Source organism: Aquarana catesbeiana, unplaced genomic scaffold (assembly GCF_042186555.1).
Source record: "Aquarana catesbeiana isolate 2022-GZ unplaced genomic scaffold, ASM4218655v1 unanchor229, whole genome shotgun sequence".
NCBI classification, from domain to species: Eukaryota; Metazoa; Chordata; class Amphibia; order Anura; family Ranidae; genus Aquarana; species Aquarana catesbeiana.
In genome coordinates this window covers 417,432-443,981 of record NW_027362656.1, presented here as the reverse complement: position 1 = coordinate 443,981, position 26,550 = coordinate 417,432, and the positions used below count along the sequence as shown (strand labels likewise).

The 26,550-nt window shown below is 45.4% G+C and overlaps 1 protein-coding gene across 1 annotated transcript in view; it reads right to left on the bottom strand.

The window, feature by feature from the left end:
• LOC141121771 (uncharacterized) overlaps nt 1–26,550 on the bottom strand; it is a 192,421-nt gene that overhangs the window by 115,304 nt on the left and 50,567 nt on the right. Inside the window, 1 exon segment of the mRNA XM_073611489.1 lies at nt 12,741–13,434. Within this exon segment, the coding sequence (XP_073467590.1) occupies nt 12,741–13,434 (694 nt within the window).

Here is a 26,550-nt window from a genome sequence, read left to right as displayed (position 1 = left end):
CAGGCCCGTCGTGCCCATAATGCCCTTCCTGCTGCATTCGCCAATCCTAATTGGGAACCCACCACTTCTGCAGCGCCCGTACTTCCCCCATTCACATCCCCAACCAAATGCAGTCGGCTGCATGAGAGGCATTTTCTTTATGTCCTCCTGAGTACCCCTACCCAACGAACCCCCAAAAAAGATGTTGTGTCGGCAGCAAGCGTGGATATAGGCGTGACACCCGCTATTATTGTCCCTCCTGTCCTGACAATCCTGGTCTTTGCATTGGTGAATGTTTTGAACGCTACCATTCACTAGTTGAATATTAGCGTAGGGTACAGCATTGCACAGACTAGGCACACTTTCACAGGGTCTCCCAAGATGCCATCGCATTTTGAGGGACCCGAACCTGGAACCGGTTACAGTTATAAAAGTTACAAAAAAAAAAAAAAAAGAAGAAGTGTAAAAAAAAAAGTTGTCGTTTTATTGTTCTCTCTATTGTTCTGCTCTTTTTTACTGTATTCTATTCTGCAATGTTTTATTGTTATGTTTTATCATGTTTGCTTTTCAGGTATGCAATTTTTTATACTTTACTGTGCTTTATTGTTAACCATTTTTTTTGTCTTCAGGTACGCCATTCACGACTTTGAGTGGTTATACCAGAATGATGCCTGCAGGTTTTAGGTATCATCTTGGTATCATTCTTTTCAGCCAGCGGTCGGCTTTCATGTAAAAGCAATCCTAGCAGCTAATTAGCCTCTAGACTGCTTTTACAAGCAGTGGGAGGGAATATCCCCCCCACCGTCTTCCGTGTTTTTCTCTGGCTCTCCTGTCTCAACAGGGAACCTGAGAATGCAGCCGGTGATTCAGCCAGCTGACCATAGAGCTGATCAGAGACCAGAGTGGCTCCAAACATCTCTATGGCCTAAGAAACCGGAAGCTACGAGCATTTTATGACTTAGATTTCGCCGGATGTAAACAGCGCCATTGGGAAATTGGGGAATCATTTTATCACACCGATCTTGGTGTGGTCAGATGCTTTGAGGGCAGAGGAGAGATCTAGGGTCTAATAGACCCCAATTTTTTCAAAAAAAAAAAAAAAAAGAGTACCTGTCACTACCTATTGCTGTCATAGGGGATATTTACATTCCCTGAGATAACAATAAAAATGATTTAAAAAAAAATGAAAGAAACAGTTTAAAAATAAGATAAATAAAGCAAAAAAATAATAAAGAAAAAAAAAAAGCACCCCTGTCCCCCCTGCTCTCGCACTAAGGCGAACGCAAGCGTCGGTCTGGCGTCAAATGTAAACAGCAATTGCACCATGCATGTGAGGTATCACCGCGAAGGTCAGATCGAGGGCAGTAATTTTAGCAGTAGACCTCCTCTGTAAATCTAAAGTGGTAACCTGTAAAGGCTTTTAAAAATGTATTTATTTTGTTGCCACTGCACGTTTGTGCGCAATTTTAAAGCATGTCATGTTTGGCATCCATGTACTCAGCCTAAGATCATCTTTTTTATTTCATCAAACATTTGGGCAATATAGTGTGTTTTAGTGCAATAACATTTTAAAAAGTGTGTTTTTTCCCCAAAAAATGCGTTTGAAAAATCGCTGCGCAAATACTGTGTGAAAAAAAAAAAAAATGAAACACCCACCATTTTAATCTGTAGGGCATTTACTTTAAAAAAAAATATATAATGTTTGGGGGTTCAAAGTAATTTTCTTCCAAAAAAATATAATTTTTTCATGTAAACAAAAAGAGTCAGAAAGGGCTTTGTCTTCAAGTGGTTAGAAGAGTGGGTGATGTTTGACATAAGCTTCTAAATGTTGTGCATAAAATGCCAGGACAGTTCAAAACCCCCCCAAATGACCCCATTTTGGAAAGTAGACACCCCAAGCTATTTGCTGAGAGGCATGTCGAGTCCATGGAATATTTTATATTGTGACACAAGTTGCGGGAAAGAGAATTTTTTTTTGCACAAAGTTGTCACTAAATGATATATTGCTCAAACATGCCATGGGAATATGTGAAATTACACCCCAAAATACATTCTGTTGCTTCTCCTGAGTACGGGGATACCACATGTGTGAGACTTTTTGGGAGCCTAGCCTCGTACGGGACCCCGAAAACCAAGCACCGCCTTCAGGCTTTCTAAGGGCGTGAATTTTTGATTTCACTCTTCACTGCCTATCACAGTTTCGGAGGCCATGGAATGCCCAGGTGGCACAAAACCCCCCCAAATGACCCCATTTTGGAAAGTAGACACCCCAAGCTATTTGCTGAGAGGTATAGTGAGTGAGTATTTTGCAGACCTCACTGTTTGTCACAAAGTTTTGAAAATTGAAAAAATAAATTTTTTCTTGTCTTCATTTTCAAAAACAAATGAGAGCTGCAAAATACTCACCATGCCTCTCAGCAAATAGCTTGGGGTGTCTACTTTCCAAAATGGGGTCATTTGTGGGGGTTTTATGCCACCTGGGCATTCCATGGCCTCCGAAACTGTGATAGGCAGTGAAGAGTGAAATAAAAAATTTACACCCTTAGAAATCCTGAAGGCGGTGATTGGTTTTCGGGGTCCCGTACGCGGTTAGGCTCCCAAAAAGTCCCACACATGTGGTATCCCCATACTCAGGAGAAGCAGCTAAATGTATTTTGGGGTGCAATTCCTGCTTGCGGCTGTCTGGCTTTAGTTTGCCCCTCAAAATACACCGCCGCTCCACCCGGGCTCTCCCGTCACCACCAGGAGGCCTAAGCGACCAGCCGTCACATCCGCCAGCTGGCCGGAGACCCAAACACAGCCAGAATTGGCTTTGATCGGGTCTCGGATCTAGTAACCCAGAAGCAATGTCATGACGTCATTTCTGGTTTACTGGAGCCTAAAAGAGGTTGTAAACCTCCATTTTCAAGTTGTACCTATAGGTAAGCCTTATTATAGGCTTACCTATAGGTACTGTAAATAGCTCCTAAACGTGCACTGTTTAGGAGAGATTTACTTTGTACTGCGCCGATGATGTCATCAGCGCATGCGCTGTGAAGAAACAGCACTCCGTACCGTCTCTTCATTAGTGAGCACTGTGACTGCCGGCTCTCGCACGCATGCGTGGGAGTGGCATCACACGACTGCGGAGTGGGAGTGGCATCACGCGACTGCGGCTAGTCACAGAGCCGCAGTTCGCGGCCCCAGAAGTAAGAGGGGCGAAGATGGATGCGGCCTTCAGCGGAGACAGTGCGGGCTTCATTTGCAGGCAAGTGTCACATAATGTGCTAGTATGCGATGCTTACTAGCACATTATGCTTTTACTTTGCAGGGAACAAAAAAGGAAGTAAAAGCCATCAGGGTTTACTTCCTCTTAAACCTCTTCCCGCCCACCGTCAAATGACGGCTGGGCGGCGCGGCTCTCGTTCTGGGTGGACGTCATATGATGGCCCTCCAGAACGACCGCTCTCGCGTGCCCCCAGGGGCCATGCCGTGTTGCTAGGACATGGTACGACCCCAATCTGTGTAAAGAGCCGCGGCCGCATGTCCAATCACAGCCGGTCACATGTAAACCTGGAGATGCTGGTAATCTGCGCTCCTCGCCTCACACGATCAGCGGAATCTCCTCAGAGGACATCTAGGGATGTAATCAGTGCCCTGATTACAATTAAGTGCCAGCAATGCCACTGCCAGCAATCAGTGCCCACAATTGGCACCCATCTGTGCCCACAAGTGCCAGCATTCAGTGCCAATCAGTGGACATTAGTGGTGCCAGTCAGTGCTGCCCATCAATGGTGCCCACCACTGCTGCCCACCAGTGCCACCTATCTGTGCCCATAAGTGCAGCATATTCGTGCCTCATCAGTGCCACCTAATCAGTGCCCATCAGTGAAGGAGAAAAATTACTTTTTTTATGTATCTTAGGATCAGAACATAGACCACTCACGTGTTTTGAAAATTTTGCCGCTCAATGTCCGCTTTAATATAAAAAAAAGTAACTTATATTACCCAGTCCTGGCAGTTTCCATATTGCTTGTGGGCATGTGAAGCCCACAAACATAATGTTCCCGGGATACGGTGCAGCTGAACGACCAGCGTGCGCCGCCCGTTCTCACGCACGCGCAGTACGATAGGCTCGCCAGCGCCGTAAACGTCTCACATTGCCATCACAACGGGCAGCGTCGTAGGAAGTGCCCGCCCCATTGTGATGGCAACGAAGCCCTCAGCGCTGCCCACTGACTCCTGGGCAATGATGACACACATCTCCCAAGAGCAGTAGCGAGCACAGGAGCTGAGGGAAGTGACATCAAGAGCCGCGGTGAGGAAGGGGAAGATTAGAAGGGACCACATAGCAACAGGGATTAAAAACGTTAAAAAAAAAAATTCTCCAAATGTCATTTGCTATGTTACTTGCTGCGCAGTTATGTAAAATTATTTTTATGGGTGGAATTCCACTTTAAAGATTCCAGATCCCTCCAAAAAAATACCTGTCACAGGGGATGTTTACATTCCTTGTGACAGCAATAAAAGTGATAAAAAAAAAAATAAATAAATAATTTTTTTTTTTTTACACTGTCCCTTTAAAAGAAAAGAAAAAAAATTAAAAAAAAATAGGATTTTTTAAGACAGCTTACCTGTAAAATCCTTTTCTTTCGAAGGACATCACGGGACACAGAGCCACAGTAATTACTGATGGGTTATATAGGTATCACTGGTGATTGGACACTGGCACACCCTATCAGGAAGTTCAACCCCCTATATAATCCCTCCCCTTCCAGGGATACCTCAGTTTTGTAGCCAAGCAATATAGTGTATTAGAAGAGGGGCAGGACCTCTGTGTCCCGTGATGTCCTTCGAAAGAAAAGGATTTTACAGGTAAGCTGTCTTAAAAAAAAAATCCTATTTTCTTTCTCGAACATCACGGGACACAGAGCCTCTGTAATTACTGATGGGATGTCCCAGAGCAATGCTACCTGAGGGGGGGGAACCACGACCAAGTAGGGTGCAATCAGACCTGAGGACCCTGTACCGCTGCCTGCAGCACACTACGCCCAAAGGCGATATCCTCATGCCTTCTCACATCCACCTGATAGAATCTGGTGAATGTATGAACTGAAGACCAGGTTGCGGCTTTGCAGATTTGAGCCATAGAGGCCTGGTGATGCACTGCCCAAGAAGCACCAATAGCCCTTGTGGAATGTGCCCTGATCTGAAACGGAGGAATCTTCTGTTTCAAACCGTAAGCCTGAATAATCAACTGTCGAATCCATTTAGAAATGGTAGCTTTTGACGCTGCCTGTCCTCTATTGGGACCCTCTGGCAGCACGAACAAAACATCCGTCTTGCGGATCTGAGCAGTTGCCTCGAGATAGGTCTTGACTGCTCTTACTACATCCAACGAATGTAGAGATCTCTCTTCCGGAGAACAGGGATCTGGAAAAAAGGAAGGTAGAACAATGTCTTGGTTTAAATGAAAGTCAGAAACCACCTTCGGTAAAAAACTAGGATGAGGGCACAATACCACTCTATCCTTGTGTACAATCAAATAAGGCTCCTTACAGGAAAGGGCTGCTAATTTTGATACTCTTCTAGCAGAAGAGATGGCTACCAGAAAAATTAAACTTCCTTGTCAACAAGACCAAAGGAATCTGACGTATTGGTTCAAAAGGCTGTTTCTGTAACACAGCCAGGACCAAGTTCAAGTCCCAGGGGTTTAGGGGCGCCCTAACCGGAGGATTGAGACGCGTCACCCCCTGTATAAAGTTTCGGACCAAAGAATGCGAAGCAAGTGGCCGTTGAAATAATACTGATAAGGGCGAGACCTGGCCCTTGACGGTACTCAAGGCCAGCTTAATCTCTAATCATAATTGTAGAAAATCAAGAATTCTACCGATCACATATTTTATGGGATGCCAACCCCTGGATTCACACCAGGATACATAAGCTTTCCAGACTCTATGATAAATCACTCTGGAAGCTGGCTTCCTTGCATTGATCAAGGTAGATATCACAGGACCTGAAAGCCTGAGATTCCTCAGAACGTGGATCTCAGTAGCCAAACCGTCAAATTTAGCGTAAGGCAGGATGGAACACTGGACCTTGAGATAACAGGTCTGGGCGTTCCGGTAGTGTCCACGGGGAACCCACCGTCATCCTTACTATTTCCGCATACCACGTCCTTCTGGGCCAAGTGGGGGCCACCAGAAGTACCGACTTCCTTTCCTGCCTGATTCTGCGAAGGAGTCGCGGCAGTAGCAGAATAGGCGGGAATGCATAAATCAGTGAGAACCGATGCCACGAAATCACCAACGCATCCGTCCCGCATGCAAGAGGATCTCTTGTCCTTGCCACAAATCTGTCTCTTTTTGTTGAATCGGGATGCAAAGAGATCTACATCTGGAACCCCCCATCTTTGGCATATGGCCCAAAAGACGTCGGGATGTAGAGACCATTCCCCTGGAAGCAACTTCTGGCGACTTAAATAGTCCACCTGCCAGTTCTCTATCCCTGGAATGAAAACTGCCGATATGCATGGCACATGCCTCTCTGCCCAGACTAAGATCTGGTTCACCTCTTTTTGAGCAGCTCGGCTCCTGGTGCCTTCCTGATGATTGACATAGGCCACTGCTGTGGCATTGTCGGACTGGATCCTGACCGGGCAACCCTGTAGCCTGATAGTCCAGGCCTTTAGGGCTAGACATACCGTACGGATTTCCATAATGTTGATGGGTAAGGTCCTCTCTGTCCTGGACCATACCCCTGAACCGCAGACTGTTCCAGAACTCCAGAACTGCTCCCCAACCTGACAGACTGGCATCTGTTACCACCATCCAGGTAATAGGCAGAAAGAATTTCCCCTTCTGCAGGTTTTTGGGAATGAGCCACCAATTGAGGCTCTGGCGCACCGCATGAGACAGGTGCATCGGAAAGTCTAATGCCTGAACCTTCTTGTTCCAGGTTGACAAAATACTGTGCTGCAGTAGTCTTGAATGGAACTGAGCATAGGGAACTGCTTCGAATGAAGACACCATCTTCCCTAGTAGCCTCATACAAAGGCGGACTGAGGGACCCTTCTTGGTCCTTACTGCCAGAATCAGCTCCCACAAAGCAGTGATCTTTGCCTGAGGTAGAAATATTTTCTCCTGGCTTGTATCTATGATCAGACCCAAATATTCCAGTCTTCTTACTGGTTTTAGGAAAGATTTTTCTAGGTTGAGGATCCAACCTAGGTGTTCCAGATACCCGACTGTGGTTCTCAAGTGCCCGTTCAAGGAGGCTACCGACCGGTCTATCAAGAGCAGGTCGTCTAGGTATGCCATGACAGCTATACCCTGAGCCCTTAATCTGGCCAGAGGAGGGGCCAAGACCTTTGTGAACACTCGAGGTGCAGTGGCTATTCCGAACGGCAGAGCCACAAACTGGAAATGGCACCCTCCTATCTCGAAGGGCAGAAACTTCTGATGAGCAGGAAAAATGGGCACATGTAGGTATGCATCTCTGATGTCTATCGATGCCAGAAATTCTCCTCCCTGCAGGGTGGAGACTACTGTCCGAATTGATTCCATGCGGAAGGACTGAATCCTTAGGAATCGGTTCAGATCCCTTAAATCCAGAATGGGTATGACATCCCCATTTGGTTTTTGGACCGTAAAAAGGTCGGAATAGAAGCCCAATCCCTGGTCCTTTGCGGGAACCATCATAATGACCTCCTGCAACAAAAGTCGCTCTAACGCTAGAAGGAGCGACTGCTTCTTCTCTGGGTCTCTGGGAACACTTGATCTGAGGAACCGAGGAGAGGGAAATTCCTGAAACTCTAGCTTGTACCCCAAGGTTACTGTGGAGATTACCCATCTGTCCTGAAAGTCCTCCTGCCAGAGCTCTGAGAACTGTCGCAGTCTTCCCCCACTCGAGCGAGCGGGGGCGCCCCTTCGTGAAGAGGTCTTAGTGTTTTGCCTAGTAGGCTTCTTACCCCAGGACTTTTGTTCCTGGGGTTGACTCTTGTTTCTGAACCCAGACAGAGGAGGCCGTCGAGACTTCCTGGAGGCTGAAGCCCCTGGCGCTGGGGAAATAGTCCGTTTGAAAGAGGGACGCTTACTCTTCTTCTTGACAGGTAAGAGAGTACTTTTCCCACCAGAGATCTTCTTGATATAGTCATGCGAGTCTTCTCCAAACAACCTTGCACCGCGAAACGGAAACCCAGCCAGCAGCTTCTTACATGGTGCTTCGGCTGACCAATTTTTCAACCATAGGATTCTACGTATATGCACCAACCCCAGTGAAAGACAAGAGGTTTGCACGATAGAATCTCTGATGGCGTCAACAACATAACATAAGGCCGCAGGAAGGTTAGCCAACCCCTGGGCCTGCTGTTCAGGTAAGACTGATGACCTGCTTAACATGGTCTCTTAAGTATTGACAGACTCCAATCGCTGCAACTGCAGGTTGAGCCACTGAAGCTGCCAAGGAGAAAACATCCTTCCATAGGGATTCCATCTTTTTATCTACAGGATCCCTGAGCATTGTCTACAGGACAAGTCAGACTATTCTTTACGGAGGAAATGGTGGCATCAATGGCCGGTATTCCCCACATTTTAATAAACTTTTCTTCCATCGGATAAAGTGTTGAAAACTTTTTCAGCGGAAAAAAAACGTTTGTCTGGGTGATCCCACTCAGAATAAATGAGCTTTTCAAGTAAATTATGAACAGGAAAAGCATGTGCTGTTTGAGGAGGCTTCAGTGACCCCAAAGAAGAAGAAGGTTCTTTAACTGAATCAGATACGGGCAACTTGAATGTGGAGCGGACCAAACCAGTAAGGATCGGCACTAAGATTTTCTCCTCCTGGGAAGTCGCAGCCCGATTCCTCTGAAGAAGAATCATCCGCCCCATCCCAATCCTCTGAAAGGGATTTGTCGCCTTTATCCCAGAGCTCCTCTTCCTGAGGGTCTTGGGAAACAGAGGAAGGCCTAGTGCATTTTCTTCCACTGAGTGAAGATGTAATCACGGCCATTAATCTCTCCTCTAAACCACTAGTGGTTGAGGAAAAAACCTCCTGTGTAAGGTTTAGGCTCTGACCCCAATGGCTCCCTCTGGCTAGCCGTCCCTGGCCCCTCAGGGGGGAGGGTGCTGCAGAAAGGGGGTCCTCAGAACCCGATGAGATCCTCTAGTGTCTCTGGCTCTTGGGGTGTTTGAACCTCTTCTACCCATAGTGCAAAGCAACAAGGTGGAGGTATCACAAAATGAACACCGACACCCAGTCTGGTGTTACCTTAGTAAATGCTGCCTAGGAGAATGCCTATGTCCCACCATACATTCGACCGTCAGCTCTGTGTCCCTCCAAAGGCTGTGTGCACCTGTACAGAATGCTTTAAATAGCCTTCAGCTGGCTCGAGTGGGCGTCTAAGCACCTGTGCTGACGCCCCGCCCCCCCTCGAATTTCGAAAAAACAAGCGCTTCCCGCGCTGGCCGACCCTCCGGAAACAATATGGAGGAAGGCTGGGGGAGGGGGAGGAAGGAGAGAGGCCGGTAGTGATGGGCCTGTACCTGTAACGGCAATGGCGGCGGCGCTCGAGCGGTGTACAACCGCTTTTCAGACACCTGTGGCGAACATTCGTGCAGGAGAAATCCCCCCATCCCATCCTACCTGGAGCCGGCCGGAGACGCTGTGCAGCGTGAGAACACTGAGACTGACATCAGCATGACAAGGTATGTGCTCTTGGCAGCCCCCGGTGGTCACAATAGGCATAGCATGCATTTACCTTAAAGGAGAAAACCTACTAGAATTAAAAAATTCTGTGGAATCTCCTCTTACCTTATCCAGCCGCAGGGTTCAGTTAATACAGACCCAATCTTCACCTCTTACGGTGGGCTCCGTTTGAAAAACCGTCAGAGACTGGGGCCTCCTACGAATAGGGAGATCCACAGTTCAGGGCCTGTAAAGCACCCGGCTAGAAATTAGGCTAGAAAAACCATTTTCTAATCTGCAGGGTCCAGCTCTCTAAAAAGAGAAGCGTTACAGGTAAAACCTTGTTTCTTCGGACACAAGGCCCGGGTACCATCCAATTCGTCCACGAAAGGACACTTTGAATGGATCCGGTTCGCCTGGCTTGCCCCAGTATAGGATATGGAATATTCCCTTTGGAGCTCAGCACAGCACATCTTTACACGTCCATCACCTAAGACACTGGCGTAAAAACTGAGGTATCCCTGCAAGGGGGAGGGATTATATAGGGGGTTGAACTTTCTGATAGGGTGTGACCAGTGTCCAATCCCCAGTGATACCTATATAACCCATCAGTAATTACTGTGGCTCTGTGTCCCGGGATGTTCGAGAAAGAAATAAAAATTAAACCTATCCCTCTATGCTCGCACACAGAAGCGAACGCATACTCAAGTCAAGCCAGGCAAATGTAAACAGAGTTCAAACCATACATGTGAGGTATCGCCGCAATTGTTAGAGTGAGAGCAATAATTCCAGAACTAATCCTCCTCTGTAACTCTAAACTGGTAAATGTTAATTTTTAAAGCGTCGCCTATGGAGATTTTTTAAATACCATAGTCTGCCGCCATTCCACGAGTGTGCAATTTTAAAGCATGCCATGTTAGGTATCCATCTACTTGGCGTTACATTATCTTTCACATTATTCCAAAAAAAAAAAAAAAAAAAAAATTGGGCTAACTTTACTGTGTTTTTTTTTTTTTTTTTTTTAACTCTTAAAAGTGTATTTTTTCCCAAAAAAAATGGCGTTTGAAAGACCGCTGCGCAAATACTGTGTGACATAACACTTTGCAATGACCGCCATGTTAAAAAAAATATAATATAATATAATATAATATCACACACTATACTGTTTGGGGGTTCTAAGTAATTTTCCAGCAAAAAAAAAAAAAAAAAAACTGATTTATACTGATAAATAACTGATATAACCAACAAGTGTTTTTGTAACCCAATATATGTGTAGAATGTATAGTGGAACCTTGGATTACGAGCATAATCCGTTCCAGGAGAATGCTTGTAATCCAAAGCACTCGCATATCAAAGCGAGTTACTCCATAGAAGTCAATGGAAATGAAGATAATTTGTTTCGCATTGACTTCTATTGCATGCAATACTGCATGTGGCCAGAGGTGGGGGGGCGCCGGAGAGCCTCAAATACTCGGGGACATCTCGGCTGCTGAACTCAGAAGCCCTCGGAAAGGCTTGGAAACACTCGGGAACCCAGTATTTCCGAGTGATTCTGAGTATTTCCGAATGTCTCTGAACCGTTCCGAGTGTCACCGGCGCACACCCCATTCGCTTGAATTCTGCTCGTTTTGTGAGACAAGACTCGCAAACCGAGTCAGGATTTAAAAAAAAAAAAAAAAAAAAAAAAAAGTTGCTTGTCTTTCAAAAGGCTCATTAACCGCGTTACTTGTCAACCAAGGTTCCACTGTATCCACGTTTCTTTTTTGGCGTAAGTTTCACTCCTTAGGCAATCGTAAGCCGAGATTGAATATGCCTTCGACAATTATTTTCTTCTTCTTCGTTTCTGCCCTACATCCTCTCCTCTTCTGGGATTTCTTCTTTGTATTCGCAATCTTTACATTTTTAAAAATTTATTATATTTTCACACAGTGTCCTAAATTGCGACCACTTGGGGTTTTAATCCAGAGTTGGTATAAAAGGAAACCTTTATATTAACCACTTTCCACTGCCATATGCAAAATGACGGCTGCAGTGTGCCTCTACTATCCTGACTGGGTATCACATGACATCCAGCAGGATGAGTAAGCCGCGGGGAGCGCACAGCTCAGAGATCGGAAGTGCGGTGCGTCGCTCTCACACACCGCATCTCTGATCACGGTAAAGAGCCTATGATGTAAGCTCTTTACCATGTGATCAGCTGTGTCCAATCACAGCTGGTCACATGGTAACCAGGAAGTGCCGTTTATCGGCTTGAGTAGTGGAGGAGAGTCAATCAGCGGCTCTCCTGACAGGGCGGGGGGGGGGTGGTGTCTGCACTGATAATCAGCGCATTGCTTATCAGTGCAGGCCCATCAAGGATGCCCACTAGAGACCACCACGAATGCCAACCCCTGCCCCCACCAGGGATGCCCATCAGTGCTGCATATTAGTGCCACCTCATCAGTGTAGCCTATCAGTGCTGCATATTAGTGCCACCTCATCAGTGCTGCATATTAGTGCCACCTCATCAGTGTAGCCTATCAGTGCTGCATATTAGTGCCACCTATCAGTGTAACCTATCAGTGCTGCATATTAGTGCCACCTCATCAGTGCCACCTATCAATACCGCATATCTGTGCCACCTATTAGTGCCACCTCATCAGTGAAGGAGAAAATGTACTTATTTACAAAATTTTATAACAAAAACAAAGAAAAGCTTTTTTTTTTCCAAAATTTTCAGTAAGTCTTTATTTGTTTAGCAAAAAATAAAAAATATCAGTGGTGATCAAATACCACCAAAGGAAAGCTCTATTTTTGGGGAAAAAAAATTATAAAAATGCAACAGCGCTAAAAAGGTAAAAATTGGCCTGGGTAGGAAGGAGGTGAAAGTGTCCAGTATTGAAGTGGTTAAAACAAGCACGGGTTTATGATATCACTTTATTATAACACTTCATCCATGTCTTTGGTGATCTCTGATCTCCTTATGAACTGTTTCTTACATGATGAAGATCAGCCATGGAGTATATCTGAGGTGTATATCAGGGTGTGCTTCTTCCCCACATGAGAGCTGTGATGTCCACTTTGTCCAGCAAAATTCATATAAAAGACATTTCCCTCACTTAGGACAGGAAGGGGCCTTCTTCCCCTTGTGAGATTTCTGATGTTTGGAAAGAATGGACTTAAGGGAAAAACGTTTCCCGCACTCAGAACAGGAATACGGCTTCTCCCCCGTGTGAGATCTCCGATGTCTGGAAAGACCAGCCTTATCTGAAAAACGTTTCCCGCACTCAGGACAGGAATATGGCTTTTCCCCCGTGTGAGTTCTCCGATGTGTTTCAAGTACTGATTTTTGTAAAAAACATTTCCCGCACTCAGTACAAAGATAAGTCTTTTCGCCTGTGTGCAATCTCTGATGTCTCTGAAAATTGGACCTATCTGAAAAACGTTTCCCGCACTCAGAACAGGTAAGTGGCTTCTCTCTGGTGTGCAATCTCTGATGGATGTATAGATGCGATATCTGTGAAAAACATTTCCTGCACTCAGGACAGGAATACGGCTTCTCCCCCGTGTGAGATCTCTGATGTGTGACAAGTGCTGATTTTTGTATAAAACATTTCCCGCACTCAGGACAGGAATACGGCTTCTCACCTGTGTGCAATCTCTGATGTCTGCGAAGACTGGACTTCATTGAAAAACATTTACCGCACTCAGGACAGGAATGTGGCTTCTCCCCTGTGTGGGATCTTTTATGCACATTAAGATTGTATTGAGACTGGAAACATTTCCCGCACTCAGGACAGGAAAAGCTCTCATCTGTTGGAAGGACGGCATCGTCCCTCACAGTCTGAGGTTCCTCAGGATAAGAGGAACACGATGGTCCATCTACACTGTGTGGTGCCGGATGGACATTTGAGGTAGTCGGGTTTTCTCCTGGACTATACTGTGTGATGTCCTCATCTTCTACGTTACAGTCTGGAGACAAAGTGAGACAATCCTCTGAGGTTTTCCTCATCTCCCGTCCATGTACTAAAATAGAAATAAAAAGATTATTACTAGACATGAGCAGATTGGTTCCCCTAAACCAGGACTCCGCCCACATCAGGCAGCTTTGTCTCTGAGGGTCTTACAATTCCACCATCAAGGTAACTAGTAAATGGGTCTTCTGATCTCCTACCAGTTCATTTCTTTATTCATGGACCTTAGTCAGAGAGTGAGGAAACAACGAGAACTGTCTTTTATAGGAGTGACAGGGATGAGGGGATTATAGGACGAGTGTCCCCACCCCCTCTATCACTCATTGCCATCTTCCCAACACAAGAAGTCCTGCACTTCCTTATTTAGTCCATGATTTAGTCATGAATAACAGCGGGGCTGAGCCCCACCAGAGGTCAGAGAGTGAGGATGGGGGGAGAACAACCAAGATGAAGACTGGACTGATCCTGAAGACCACCATCATTGGGTTATTGACTCCTCCCTCATTATCACTTATGTTAAATTGGAAGTCCAGTCAAAAATGAAAAATTTCTATGAATTATATGTAAAACATTTATCTTTGACATTATTCATTTTCTGTATAGCCAATTGCCAAGCTTAGAAAGTCTAATCAAAGCTGGACAGACAACCACCTTCTTCCTGTTCTTCAGGGACAACCTCACTTATTTCTGAATTCTGCATGGGGGGGCCTCTCACTTCCTGAAAACGTTGTCCTTCTCTTCTACACAGGCATGCCTACTGTTCATTTTAACTGCACCTGTCTTGCCCCACCCCCATCCCTCCTCTCCTTTTTAGACAGACATGCCTAGACCTGCCCAGCCCCGCCCCCATCCCTCCTCTCCTTTTTAGACAGACATGCCTAGACCTGCCCAGCCCCGCCCCCATCCCTACTCTCCTTTTTAGACAGACATGCCTAGACCTGCCCAGCCCCGCCCCCATCCCTCCTCTCCTTTTTAGACAGACATGCCTAGACCTGCCCAGCCCCTCCCCCATCCCTACTCTCCTTTTTAGACAGACATGCCTAGACCTGCCCAGCCCCGCCCCCATCCCTCCTCTCCTTTTTAGACAGACATGCCTAGACCTGCCCAGCCCCGCCCCCATCCCTCCTCTCCTTTTTAGACAGACATGCCTAGACCTGCCCAGCCCCTCCCCCATCCCTACTCTCCTTTTTTAGGCAGACATGCCTAGATCTGCCCAGCCCCGCCCCCATCCCTCCTTCACAGATCTCCTCCTGTCTTCATTGCCTTGTTTTGGCCAGCAGTTTCTCCTGAGGGAGAGGGGGGAGGGGAGGCTTTGGAATTATGTTCTGCTTGTTAGAAACTGTAATATAGATTACAATGCAACATGCTGCAGATTTTCTACAGTGTACAACCACATGGTTGTTTCTGCATGGCATGGTGAAGGGCACTATGTGGCAAACGCCCAGCTGAGGGAGCTACATGTGAGTAATGAGTTGATCCAGAGTGTAAAGTTGGATCAAAGCTACACTCAAAGTCGCACGGCTTTGGAGTCGCCCTAGTGGAAACGTACCACAAGGCTAGAGTGCGACTTTGATGCAACTTTACACCCTCTGGATCAAAGTCGCGTTATAAGTCGAATCAAAGCATTGCAGGTACCTTTTCAAAAGTTGCTGATTTTTCAAAGTCACATAGATGGGAACGACTGCCATTGAAATCAATGGGCTGTGACTTGTCATGCGACTGTGTCCAAAGTCGCATGACAAGTCATACTAGTGGAAAACTGAGCCTTAGTCTACGTTTCCACTATTACAAAGTTGCATGATATAGAGTGCAGCTTTGGAGTCGCCCTAGTGGAAATGTACCATAAGGCTAGAGTACGACATTGATGCAACTTTACACTCTCTGGATCAAAGTCGAGTTCAAAGTCGAATCAAAGCATTGCAGGTACCTTTTCAAAGTGGCTGATTTTCAAAGTCGCATAGATGGGAATGGGTACCATTGAAATCAAATGGGCTGTGAGTTGTCATGAGACTTTATGTGTCCAAAGTCGCATAACAAATCGCACTAGTGGAAACGGAGCCTTAGTGTGGTTGCCTGTACTATGATCATTGTAGACTGTGAGCCGAGACCCCAGAGCACTTCCAGCTACACTGCGTGGATGGGGCTTTCTATTTCTTAATTTTCTCATGAACTAGGATGTACAATGAGAGAACAATGGGCGGGAAGCTATGATCAGCTCCTCCCATCCTGTATACGCCCACTGACTACACAGGAACAGTGTCCCTCCCAGGAAGTGATGTCACTTAGCTTTCAGTAACCACACCCACTGGCTGATTTCACACTCAGAAGGAAGTAGAATTAAGGTTGTGTGACGGCACCGAATTCTGAAAAATAAAAAAGGTGGAAAAACCTGGGATTTTTTAAATTTTGAGGCAGAAGACTGAACTTGGCTCACGTTAATGATTGCAGGGGAGAATTCAAGTTTTAGGGTGGACTTCCACTTTAGAGGTTCCAAATGTATCCACATATTATCACATTATTATCAACAAGTATACAGACATATCCCTCCACCGGCACAGCCAGCAAACAACAGAGGAAGTAACCCTGGAAGAATTGTTCTGTTAGAGGTCTCGCTGGACCTAGACATGAGGTAGAAGATTCAAAACACATGCATCGGATGCTTAGAATAAGCAATGTCTATGGTGAAAAACAATATTTTGCTACAAGCTGAACCCCAGAATCTCCATAAATCCAGTCTAGATATATAAAATTGTGTCTGCAGCACAGAGAAGGAAGATTATCTGAGAGAAATACAGCAATACAGGATTGGGAACACAGCTCAGGAAAGTGACCAGGGTATTACAGGCCAATATCACCCAGTTCTTGCCCTACTCTGGACCAATCAGTGAGTAGTATGGGTGGAGGAATGTATTTGGTGTTAATGACCCACCTGTGCTGATCTCTGTAGGAGTGGAATCCCGGGGATACAGAGGAAGGGGGCCTCTCTTTGGTGGGTTCCCATTAGTGGATCCATCTGTAGGAAACACACACACTGACTGAATACATTGTTTCTATGTGTTTATCAGATGATGGGGGATCTAGGTGGACCCTCCGTACTGCTCTCTCCTTTACAATAAAGTCTCCTCCTACCCGGTGATGTGAGGGGCGGCTGATTGTCCATCATGACGTCCTTGTAGAGATCCTTGTGTTCTTCTAAATACTCCCACTCCTCCATGGAGAAATAGACAGTGACATCCTGACACCTTATAGGAACCTGACACACACAATGATACAGTCACCATCCAGACACATCCCTTGTCTGTTACTGGATAATGTCCCAGAATTCCCAGCACCGCTCACCTCTCCTGTCAGCAGCTCCATCATCTTCTTGGTGACTTCTAGAATCTTCTGCATGTCGTGTCTCTCAGGTTTTAGGGAGTCACATGGAGGCACTGTGATGGTCATATGATCACCTGATTTCTCAAGAGGAAATCTCTGTATTGGAAAACCAATAGAAATATGTTCGTATCCCAGAATCCTCCTCACCTCTCCAGTCAGGTTTGTGCCTTATTAATAGAGATAAGAGTGATGTCATGTGACCTCCCAGAATCCTCCTCACCTCTCCGGTCAGCAGGTAGATGATCTCCAGGGTGAAGTCTAGTATCTTCTCAGTCATGTGACTCTGGGCCTCCTCCATCCTCATTGGTGCCGTCATTTGATCTATACAGGTCTCCTTGTAGACGGATAACTTTGATAAATAAAAGTAAGAATTATTTGGATGGTATTGGTCACACAATAATAGGATGTGGATGTGAGGGGGGGTAATAGGAGGGTTGCTGTACATTTAAGAACTACTGCCCCCATGGGAATACATTTCATGTTGTAAAGCGCTACGCAAACTGTTGGTGCTATATAAATCCTGTATAATAATAAGAATAAAAAGAAGAATAAAAAGAAGAAGAATAAAAAGAAGAAGAATAAAAAGAAGAAGAATAAAAAGAAGAAGAATAAAAAGAAGAAGAATAAAAAGAAGAATAAGAATAATAATAATGTCACTCTCTGCAGTAAGAGAAGCGATTGGATTGGATAGCAGGAGGATGCTGCATTTGGGAGTAACAAACTGTGGAGGAGGAGTCTGTTCTTTTCCCTCCAATGGCAGCCCAGTGTGGGTAGGAGGAAGACAGCAGGGGGGAGGGGTTTGTTCTCTTGGTTGCCAAGTATACTGTGGTATCCAGGACAATGCACAGAGTGGCAGTGGGCTCCTGGGGCTCTGAATTCCAGCACCAGGCACTGCCAGAGTGTGTGTTATGGGAAGATATTGGACGGTCTCCCCCAGATACACAGCACTGACCCCTGGGCACCCGCTAGGCAATGCTGTGCAAACAAACCTCCTCTAAAAATGAGTGCCCACCAAGGGGTGAAGGACTGCTCTTCTTCATTCTACTTGGCATCTTGGAAAAAAAATTTAGACAAGTGAGATGGTAAGAAGGTGAAGGTTGCCTTCCTTGCCTGGCAAGAGTTCTATAAGGAAGTCAGAAAAGTGCAGGTGAGAGGACCATCATAGACCAAGACCCCCCTCCATACCTTAGAATCCTCCTCAGCCCTACAGCCGCCTCTTCCCTCAGAGTCCCGCTGCCCTCCATCCTTATCAAGGGCCCAAAGTCCTTCAGCTACACAACCCCCTTAGAATCCTTCAACCCCACTACCCCCTCAGGTGCCACAAAGTCCTTCAGCCTCAGTACCTTCTCAGAGACCCCTCAGCTCCTCTACTTCCCTCAGAACCCTCAGTATTTTCCTCCCTCTGACACCAATGATGGAACATATTCTGTATTGAAATGCTGTACTGTCTGCCCTCAAGTTGTAAAACAACAACCACAACCAGGGGAATGTTTTCTTTCTACCGACCAGCAATGTAAGGCTCCTTTCACACATGCAGACCGTTTGTTTTTCATTCATCCATTGGACGGATGAAAAACGCATATCAATGTAGCTCTATGGAAAAACAAATGTAAATGGATGATCATCTATTTTACAACATCTGTTTTTTGGAACGGACCAAAGCTCTATTTTTCTTTCGTTAACCACTTGACAACTGGGCACTTAAACCCCCTTCCTAACCAGACCAATTTTCAGCTTTTGGTGCTCTCACATTTTGAATGACAATTACTCAGTCATGCAACACTGTATCTTTATGAAATTTTTGTCCTTTTTTTCACACAAATAGAGCTTTCTTTTGGTGGTATTTAATCACTGCTGGGTTCTTTATTTTTTGCGCCGTAAAAGAAAAAAGACCGAAAAATCTGTAAAAAAATACATTTTTCTTCATTTCTGTTATAATATTTTGCAAATTAGTAATTTTTCTTCATATATTTTGGCCAAAATTTATACCGCTACATATCTTTGGTAAAAATAACCCAAATCGGTGGATATTATTTGGTCTTTTTGAAAGGTATAGAGTCCAAAAGCTATGGTGCGCATATCTGAAAATTGATCACACCTGAATTACTGACGGCCTATCTAATTTCTTGAGACCCTAACATGCCAGAAAAGTACAAATACCCCCCAAATGACCCCTTTTTGGAAAGAAGACATTCCAAGGTATTTAGAAAGATGCATAGTGAGTTTTTTGAAGTTGTAATTTTTTCCCACAATTCTTTGCAAAATCCAGGTTTTTTTTTTACTTTTTTTTTTCCACAAAATTGTCATATTAGCAGGGTATTTCTCACACACCGCATATGCATACCACAAATTACACCCCAAAACACATTCTGCTATTACTCCCGAGTACGGTGATACCACATGTGTGAGACTTTTACACAGCGTGGCCACATACAGAGGCCCAACATGCAGGGGAGCACCTTCAGGCGTTCTGGAGCACCCAGGCCAATTCTGACATTTCTCTCCTACATGTAAAAATCATCATTTATTAGCTAGAAAATTACTTAGAACCCCAAAACATTATATATGTTTTTTTAGCAAAGACCCTGGAGAATACAATGGCGGTCGTTGCAACTTTTTATCTTGCACGGTATTTGCGCAGCAATTTTTTTAACGCTTTTTTTTGGAAAAAAAAATGTTGTGCTTTACAAAAAACAAAACAGTAAAGTTAGCCCAATGTTTTTGCATAATGTGAAAGATGAAGTTACGCCGAGTAAAGAGATACCCAACATGTCACCCTTCAAAATTGCACGCGCTTGTGGAATGGCGCCAAACTTTGCTACTCAAAAATCCCCATAGGCGACGCTTTAAAATTTTTTACTGGTTACATGTTTTGAGTTACAGAGGAGGTCTAGGGCCAAAATTATTGCTCTCACTCTACCGATCGCAGCGATACCTCACATGTGTGGTTTGAACACCGTTTTCATATGTGGGCGGGACTTACGTATGCGTTCGCTTCTGCATGCGAGCACACAGGGATAGGGGCGCTTTAAAAAATTTTTTTTTTTTTTTTATTGTTCATTTTACTTTATTTTAGTTTGATGCTTTTTTCCAAAAAAAAAAAAAAATTTTGACCACTTTTATTCCTATTACAAGGAATATAAACATCCTTGTAATAGGAATATGGCATGACAGGTCCTCTTTACAGTGAGATATGGGGTCAATAAGACCCCACATCTCACCTCTAGGCTGGGAAGCCTGAAATTAAAAAAAAAAAAAAAAAAAAGATCCTGGCTTCGATCGTAGCGGTGAGTCGGTAGAAGCACCGCAAGGCGGCGGGAAGGGGGGGGACGTCCCCTCTCGCCTCCCGTAAGAACGATCAAGCAGTGGAACAGCTGCTATGATCGTTCTCATGGTGTAGGGAATCGCCGGCTGAAAAAGCTGATATCTGAATGATGCCTGTAGCTGCACCCATCATTCAGATATCTCCGCACAAAGTCAAGGACGTTGTATGACGGCCGGCGGGCGGGAAGTGGTTAAAACGCTTTTTTTTTTTTAACACAAAGTTGTCCATTTATACAATATTTCTACCACATAACATGTACATGCCAAAAATGACACCCCAAAATAGATTCTCCTACTCCTCCTGAGTACGGCGATACCACATGTGTGAGACTTCCACAGCCTGGCCACATACAGAGGGCGAGTACAGCTGAGCATGGCGGGGCATTGCAGAGTATTGTGGGGGCATTGCAGAGTATTGTGGGGGCATTGCAGAGTATTGCACAGCATTGCAGAGTATTGTGGGGGTATTGCAGAGTATTGCACAGCATTGCAGAGTATTGTGCTGGTATTGCAGAGTATTGCACAGCATTAGTAGTGAGGGATGGCTGAGCATGGATGGATGGATGTCTCTGTGCAGCGCTGTGGGCACTACACATACAGCCCACAGCGCTGCAGACATCCATCCATCCCCCTCCCCGCTCACTGTGTACCGATCGGTACACAGGAGGGGAGGAGAGGAACCGGCGTCATCAGATGACGCCGGTCTGTTTACATGTGATCGCGCCGTCATTTGACGGCTCGATCACATGGTAAACGGCCGCGATCAGCGGCCATTTACCGGGATCCGTGATGCGCCGGGTCCCCTGGACCCGGCGGTCACGGATGTGTTCGGGTGCGCGCCCCAGGGGGCGCACGAGAGGGGAATTCTGGGAGGACGTCATAGTACGTTCACCCAGAGTTATCCAACCGCCCTGCAGCCGTCATTCGGCTATGGGCCGGTTGGTAAGTGGTTAAAAAAAAAAAAAAAATTGGATAAAAAAAAAAAATGGTTGTACAGTAAATGGACAAACGGTCAATTTTTGCATGAAAAAAAAAATGGCTCCAGGACTCATGTGGTTAAAGTGTAAGTTCACCTTTACAGAAAATCTGTAAGATGAACTTGCACTGAACCCCCTCCCCATCCTGCCGACCTCGAGTCCTGCGACCTCCCGCTGTGACACATCGTATAGCAGCTTTACCTGTCAGGGGATTTAAAATCCCTGCAGCTTTCTCTCCTCCCCCGCTGACAGGACACGCTATGCAGGTTCTGATTGGTCGGTGCCGTCCATGTGACGGCACCAACCAATTAGAATGCCTCCTACACGTACCTTTATGGAGGTACATTTAGGAGATTAAAGTAAAAAGGTGAACTTACCCTTTAACCACTTGCCGATCACCCGCTGCTGTAGTACTGCAGCAAAGTGGCTCGGGTGCGCGAAACGATGTACCTGTACGTCATGTTGTGCAATAGCCACTGGGTGGCGTGCATGCCCATTGGCCACAGGGGGGAGACAATCAGTGGGTTCAGCGGCCGCCGGAACCCACCGAGCATTCCCCAGAGAAAGAACGGCAGTCTGCCAAATGTAAACAAGGCAGTCCGCCATGCTGTCAGACATGGGCACTGGGATCTTGTGTTCCTGCTAATCAGGAACACGGATCACTGTGTCCATGCAGTGAGCCCATCCCCCCCCCACAGTAAGAAAGCACAAACAGGGAACACAGTTAACCCCTTCCCTGCCAGTGTAATTTATACAGTGTCAGTGTACATTTTTAGCACTGATCACTGTAATAATGTCATTGGTTCCCAAAAAAAGTGTCAGTTAGGTGTCCCATCTGTCCGCCACAATGTCGCAGTCCCGCTAAAAATCGTTGATCGCCACCATTACTAATAAAAAATTTAAAAAAAAAAGCCATAAATCTATCCCATAGTTTGTAGACGCTATAACTTTTGCGCAAACCAATCAATATACGCTTATTGGGATTTTTTTTTTTTTTTTAACAAAAACAGGTTACAGAATACATTTTACATTTTTTTTATTGTATATATGTTTTGTAGCAAAAAAGTTAAAATTGTTATTTTTTTTTTTTTTTTTTTTTTAATTTCGGTCTTTTTTTAACCGGTTCAATACAGGGCATTTTCACCCCCTTCCTTCCTAGACCAGTTTTTAGTTTTCAGCGCTGTCGCACTTTAAACGACAATTGCGCGGTCGTGCTACGCTGTACCCAAACAAAATTGACGTCCTTTTTTCCCCACAAATAGAGCTTTCTTTTGGTGGTATTTGATCACCTCTGCGGTTTTTATTTTTTGCGCTTTAAACAAGAGCGACAATTTTGAAAAAACAAAGAAAACAACCTATTTTTTCCTCAGTTTAGGCCGATATGTATTCTTATACATATTTTTGGTAAAAAAATTCAAGTTAGACTTACCGGTAACTTGTTTTCCTTGAGTCTTTCAGGACAGCACTTGAGAGAGTGACTCCTCCCCTTGCCAACAGGAAACACCTCTTCCACCAAACTTTAAAAGGAGGCTCCTTTCCACACATTGTCAGTAGTAGTAGAGAACCTCCGGCCCCAAACTGGAACACATAATCGAGATATGATTAGTCACAGTATATATATGTAAAAACAATAGGGCGGGATGCTGCTGTCCTGAAAGACTCAAGGAAAACAAGTTACCGGTAAGTCTAACTTGAATTTTCCCTTATCGTCTTTCAGGACAGCACTTGAGAGGATAATAGAGACTTACCCCCCTAGGGAGGGACCACAGCCTGCAGAACCTTTCTGCCAAAAGCCTGATCACCTGCTGATAGGAGATCCAGTCTGTAATGACGGACAAACGTTAAGTAGCTTGACCACGTAGCCGCCTTACAAATCTGATCTGGGGTGGCACCAGCTCTTTCTGCCCATGTAGTGGCCTGCGCTCTTGTTGAATGAGCCCTAATTCCCAGCGGGGAAGATAAACCCATTTGAGAATAGGCTACAGAAATAGCTGTCTTAAGCCATCTAGCCAATGATGCTTGTTGGCCTTTCTTGTTTCCAGAAAAAAAGAACAAATAATGAATCTGAAACTCTAAACCCTCCTGTTACTTCCAAATACTGTAATAGGATACGTCTTACGTCTAAATTGTGAAACTGCTCTTCCTTTGCACCCGAAGGGTTAGCAGAAAAGGTTGGTAGAGTAATCTCTTGAGACCTGTTACTAAAGCTTGCCACTTTTGGCAAAAACCCCGGATCTACTTTAAGGACAACTCTATCAGGAAAAACTGACAAAAAAGGCTCTTTTACTGATAGGGCGTGCAGTTCACTAATCCTTCTTGCTGAAGTAATTGCGACCAGAAAAATAGTCTTCAAAGTTAAATTCTTTAGGGATATGGCCTGTAAAGGCTCAAATGGTTCTTTTGCCAGAGCCTGCAGAACCACCGAGAGATCCCAATTTGGGAAATGCTTCACCGGTACCGGTCTCGACCTGGAAAGTGCTTTGAAAAATCTCATGATCAGAGTTTCTGAAGATAAGGATCTCTCCAGATAAACTCCCAAGGCAGCCACCTGCACCTTAAGAGTGCTGACCGCCAGATTCTTGTCTGCACCTTTTTGCAAAAATTCCAGCACTGAAACTAGGTCTTTAACCCCCCTATGTTCGGAATGACAGAAAGAAACATAGACTTTCCATACTTTGGCGTAAATATCCCTGGTTACCTTTTTCCTACTGGAAAGCAACGTAGCAGTTAAACGTTCTGAAAAGCCTTTGCTTCTCATTAATTGCTCCTCAGATACCAGGCAGTGAGCTTTAACCTGTCTACCTCTGGATGAAGCACTGGCCCCTGAATCAACAGATCCTGACTGAGTGGGAGATGCCAACATGGTTTGATTGCCAACTGCAGAATCGTGGAAAACCAAGCTCTCTTTGGCCAATATGGAGTAATCAAAATGATTGATACTCTCTCTTTCAGTATTTTCCTCAACACTAGAGGGATTAATCGAAATGGAGGAAAAGCATACCCTAGGTGAAAATCCCACGGATGTGCCAGAGCATCTATCCCCTGAGAGCAAATGTCTCTCTGAAGGGAGAAAAAATTCGGGAGCTGCGTGTTTTGTTTTGAAGCAAACAGATCTACCTGCGGAAGGCCCCAAACACTGGTGATTAATGCAAACACCTTCCTGTTCAGACTCCACTCTGATTCCTGAACTTTTTGTCGGCTCAGATAATCCGCTACTTCGTTCAATGTGCCTTTTAGATGGACTGCGGATAGAGATAGTAAGTGGTTCTCCGCCCACTCCAGAATCTCTACTGACAGTAAGTGAAGGGCCCTGCTTCTTGTGCCTCCCTGTTTGTTCAGGTAGGCTATGGCCGTGGCATTGTCCGACAAAATCTGGACATGGCAACCTATGAGGTTTTGAGAGAAGAAAGCTAATGCTAGGGCAACTGCCTTCAGCTCTCTCCAATTTGAGGATCTTTGGGCCTCGAACTGGGACCATGTTCCCTGCGCTAAGGCTTGACCCATGTGGCCCCCCCATCCCTGCAAACTGGCGTCTGTTGTGACCACTTTCCCGGTCGGAAAAGACCAAAGAAGACCTTTGCAGTACCACCTGACTTTTCCACCACCAAAGTGAGCGTTTGACTCTGGTGGGAATCTTTACTTTTGTATCCAAACTCTCCGTCCTGTGGTTCCATGTCCTTAGAAGGAACCTCTGGAGGGTCCTGAAATGCAGCCTTGCCCATTGGATGGCTGGCATTGAAGAGGTTAATGTCCCCAGAGCCGACATAACCTTTCGGACTGAAATCAGTTGATTTGTTTGTAGTGCCGTTATTACCCTTTGGACCTTGATCTTTTTCTCTTCTGGGAGAAAAATCTTTTGCTCCACTGAATCTATCAAATAACCCAGAAACAGTACTTGCTGAGCTGGGATGAAATTTGATTTTTGAACATTCACTATCCACCCTAGTGACTCCAAATGATGCGGGATTTGTTCAAATCCTCCTGCAACTTTTCCCTGGATGGGGCAAAAAAGAGGAGGTCGTCCAGATATGGAATTACCGCAATCCCCTGGAGTCGAAGAGGGGCGAGAGCTTCCGCCATTATCTTCGTAAAAATACGAGGAGCTGACGACAGGCCGAAGGGAAGGGCCCTGAACTGAAGATTTATAATCTCCTTGCCCATATTCACCGCAAACCTCAGGAACTTCTGGGACTGAGGTGCTACAGGAATATGAAGATAAGCATCCCTCAGATCGATTGATGCCAAAAAACAATCTTTTGTCAGAATGTTTGACCGTGAAAATTGAGTCCATACAAAACTTTTTGTATAGGACTGACTTGTTCAGGGGTTTTAGGTTGAGGATAAGACGGAAGTTTCCGGATGGTTTTCTTATCAGAAAGATGTGTGAATAGAAACCCTGACCCTGTTCTTCTGGGGATACTGGTATCACTACCCTCTGGTGCCTCAGATCCTTTAAAAGGTTCTTCATGGCCAGAGCCTTTGTTAGATCCCTTGGTAGGTTTGTTACAAAGAACCTTTCTGGCGGGCGATCCGAAAACTCTATCCTGTAAGCTTGGGACAGCATGTCCAAAATATATAGACTTTCTGTCATGCTGGCCCAAAGGGGAAGGAAACTTTGAAGCCTTCCCCCCACTGGTACGCACAAGTCATTGTGCTTTACCGGAGGCTGTAAAAGGACATTTCCTTTGCCTTTACCCTTCTGCGATGCCCAATTTTTTCTTTTCTCCTGGGGTTTGGTTTGTTCTTGAGCCCTTTGGGAACGAAAAAACCGTTTAACTGGCTGCTTTTTCTTTTTGATGGGAAAAGACTTTTTTATCAGCAGTTCTATCTAGAACCGCATCTAAATCAGGTCCAAAAAGCAAGTCACCCAGGAACGGTATCCCACACAGCTTGTTTTTGGATGCCGCGTCCCCCGGCCAAGTTTTCAACCACAGAGCCCTTCTGGCTGAGTTGGCTAGGGCAGCAGATCTAGCTGTCATTTTAATTGATTCCGCTAAAGCATCAGATATAAATGCGACAGCGGCAGACAGAGTTGAAAATGAATCCAAAATTTCTTGTTTTGGTGAGTCTGCTGAAATATGGGCCTTAAGTTGCTCTAACCAGAACTCCATATTTCTGGATACCACTGTAGTTGCCATAGTAGGTTTAAGATTTCCCATGATGGATTGCCAAGCCCTCTTTAGTAGCTGGTCCATCCTTTTATCCATGGGATCTTTCAACACCCCCATGTCCTCGAATGCCAAATCTGTAGACCTCGAGACCTGGGAAAACGCGGC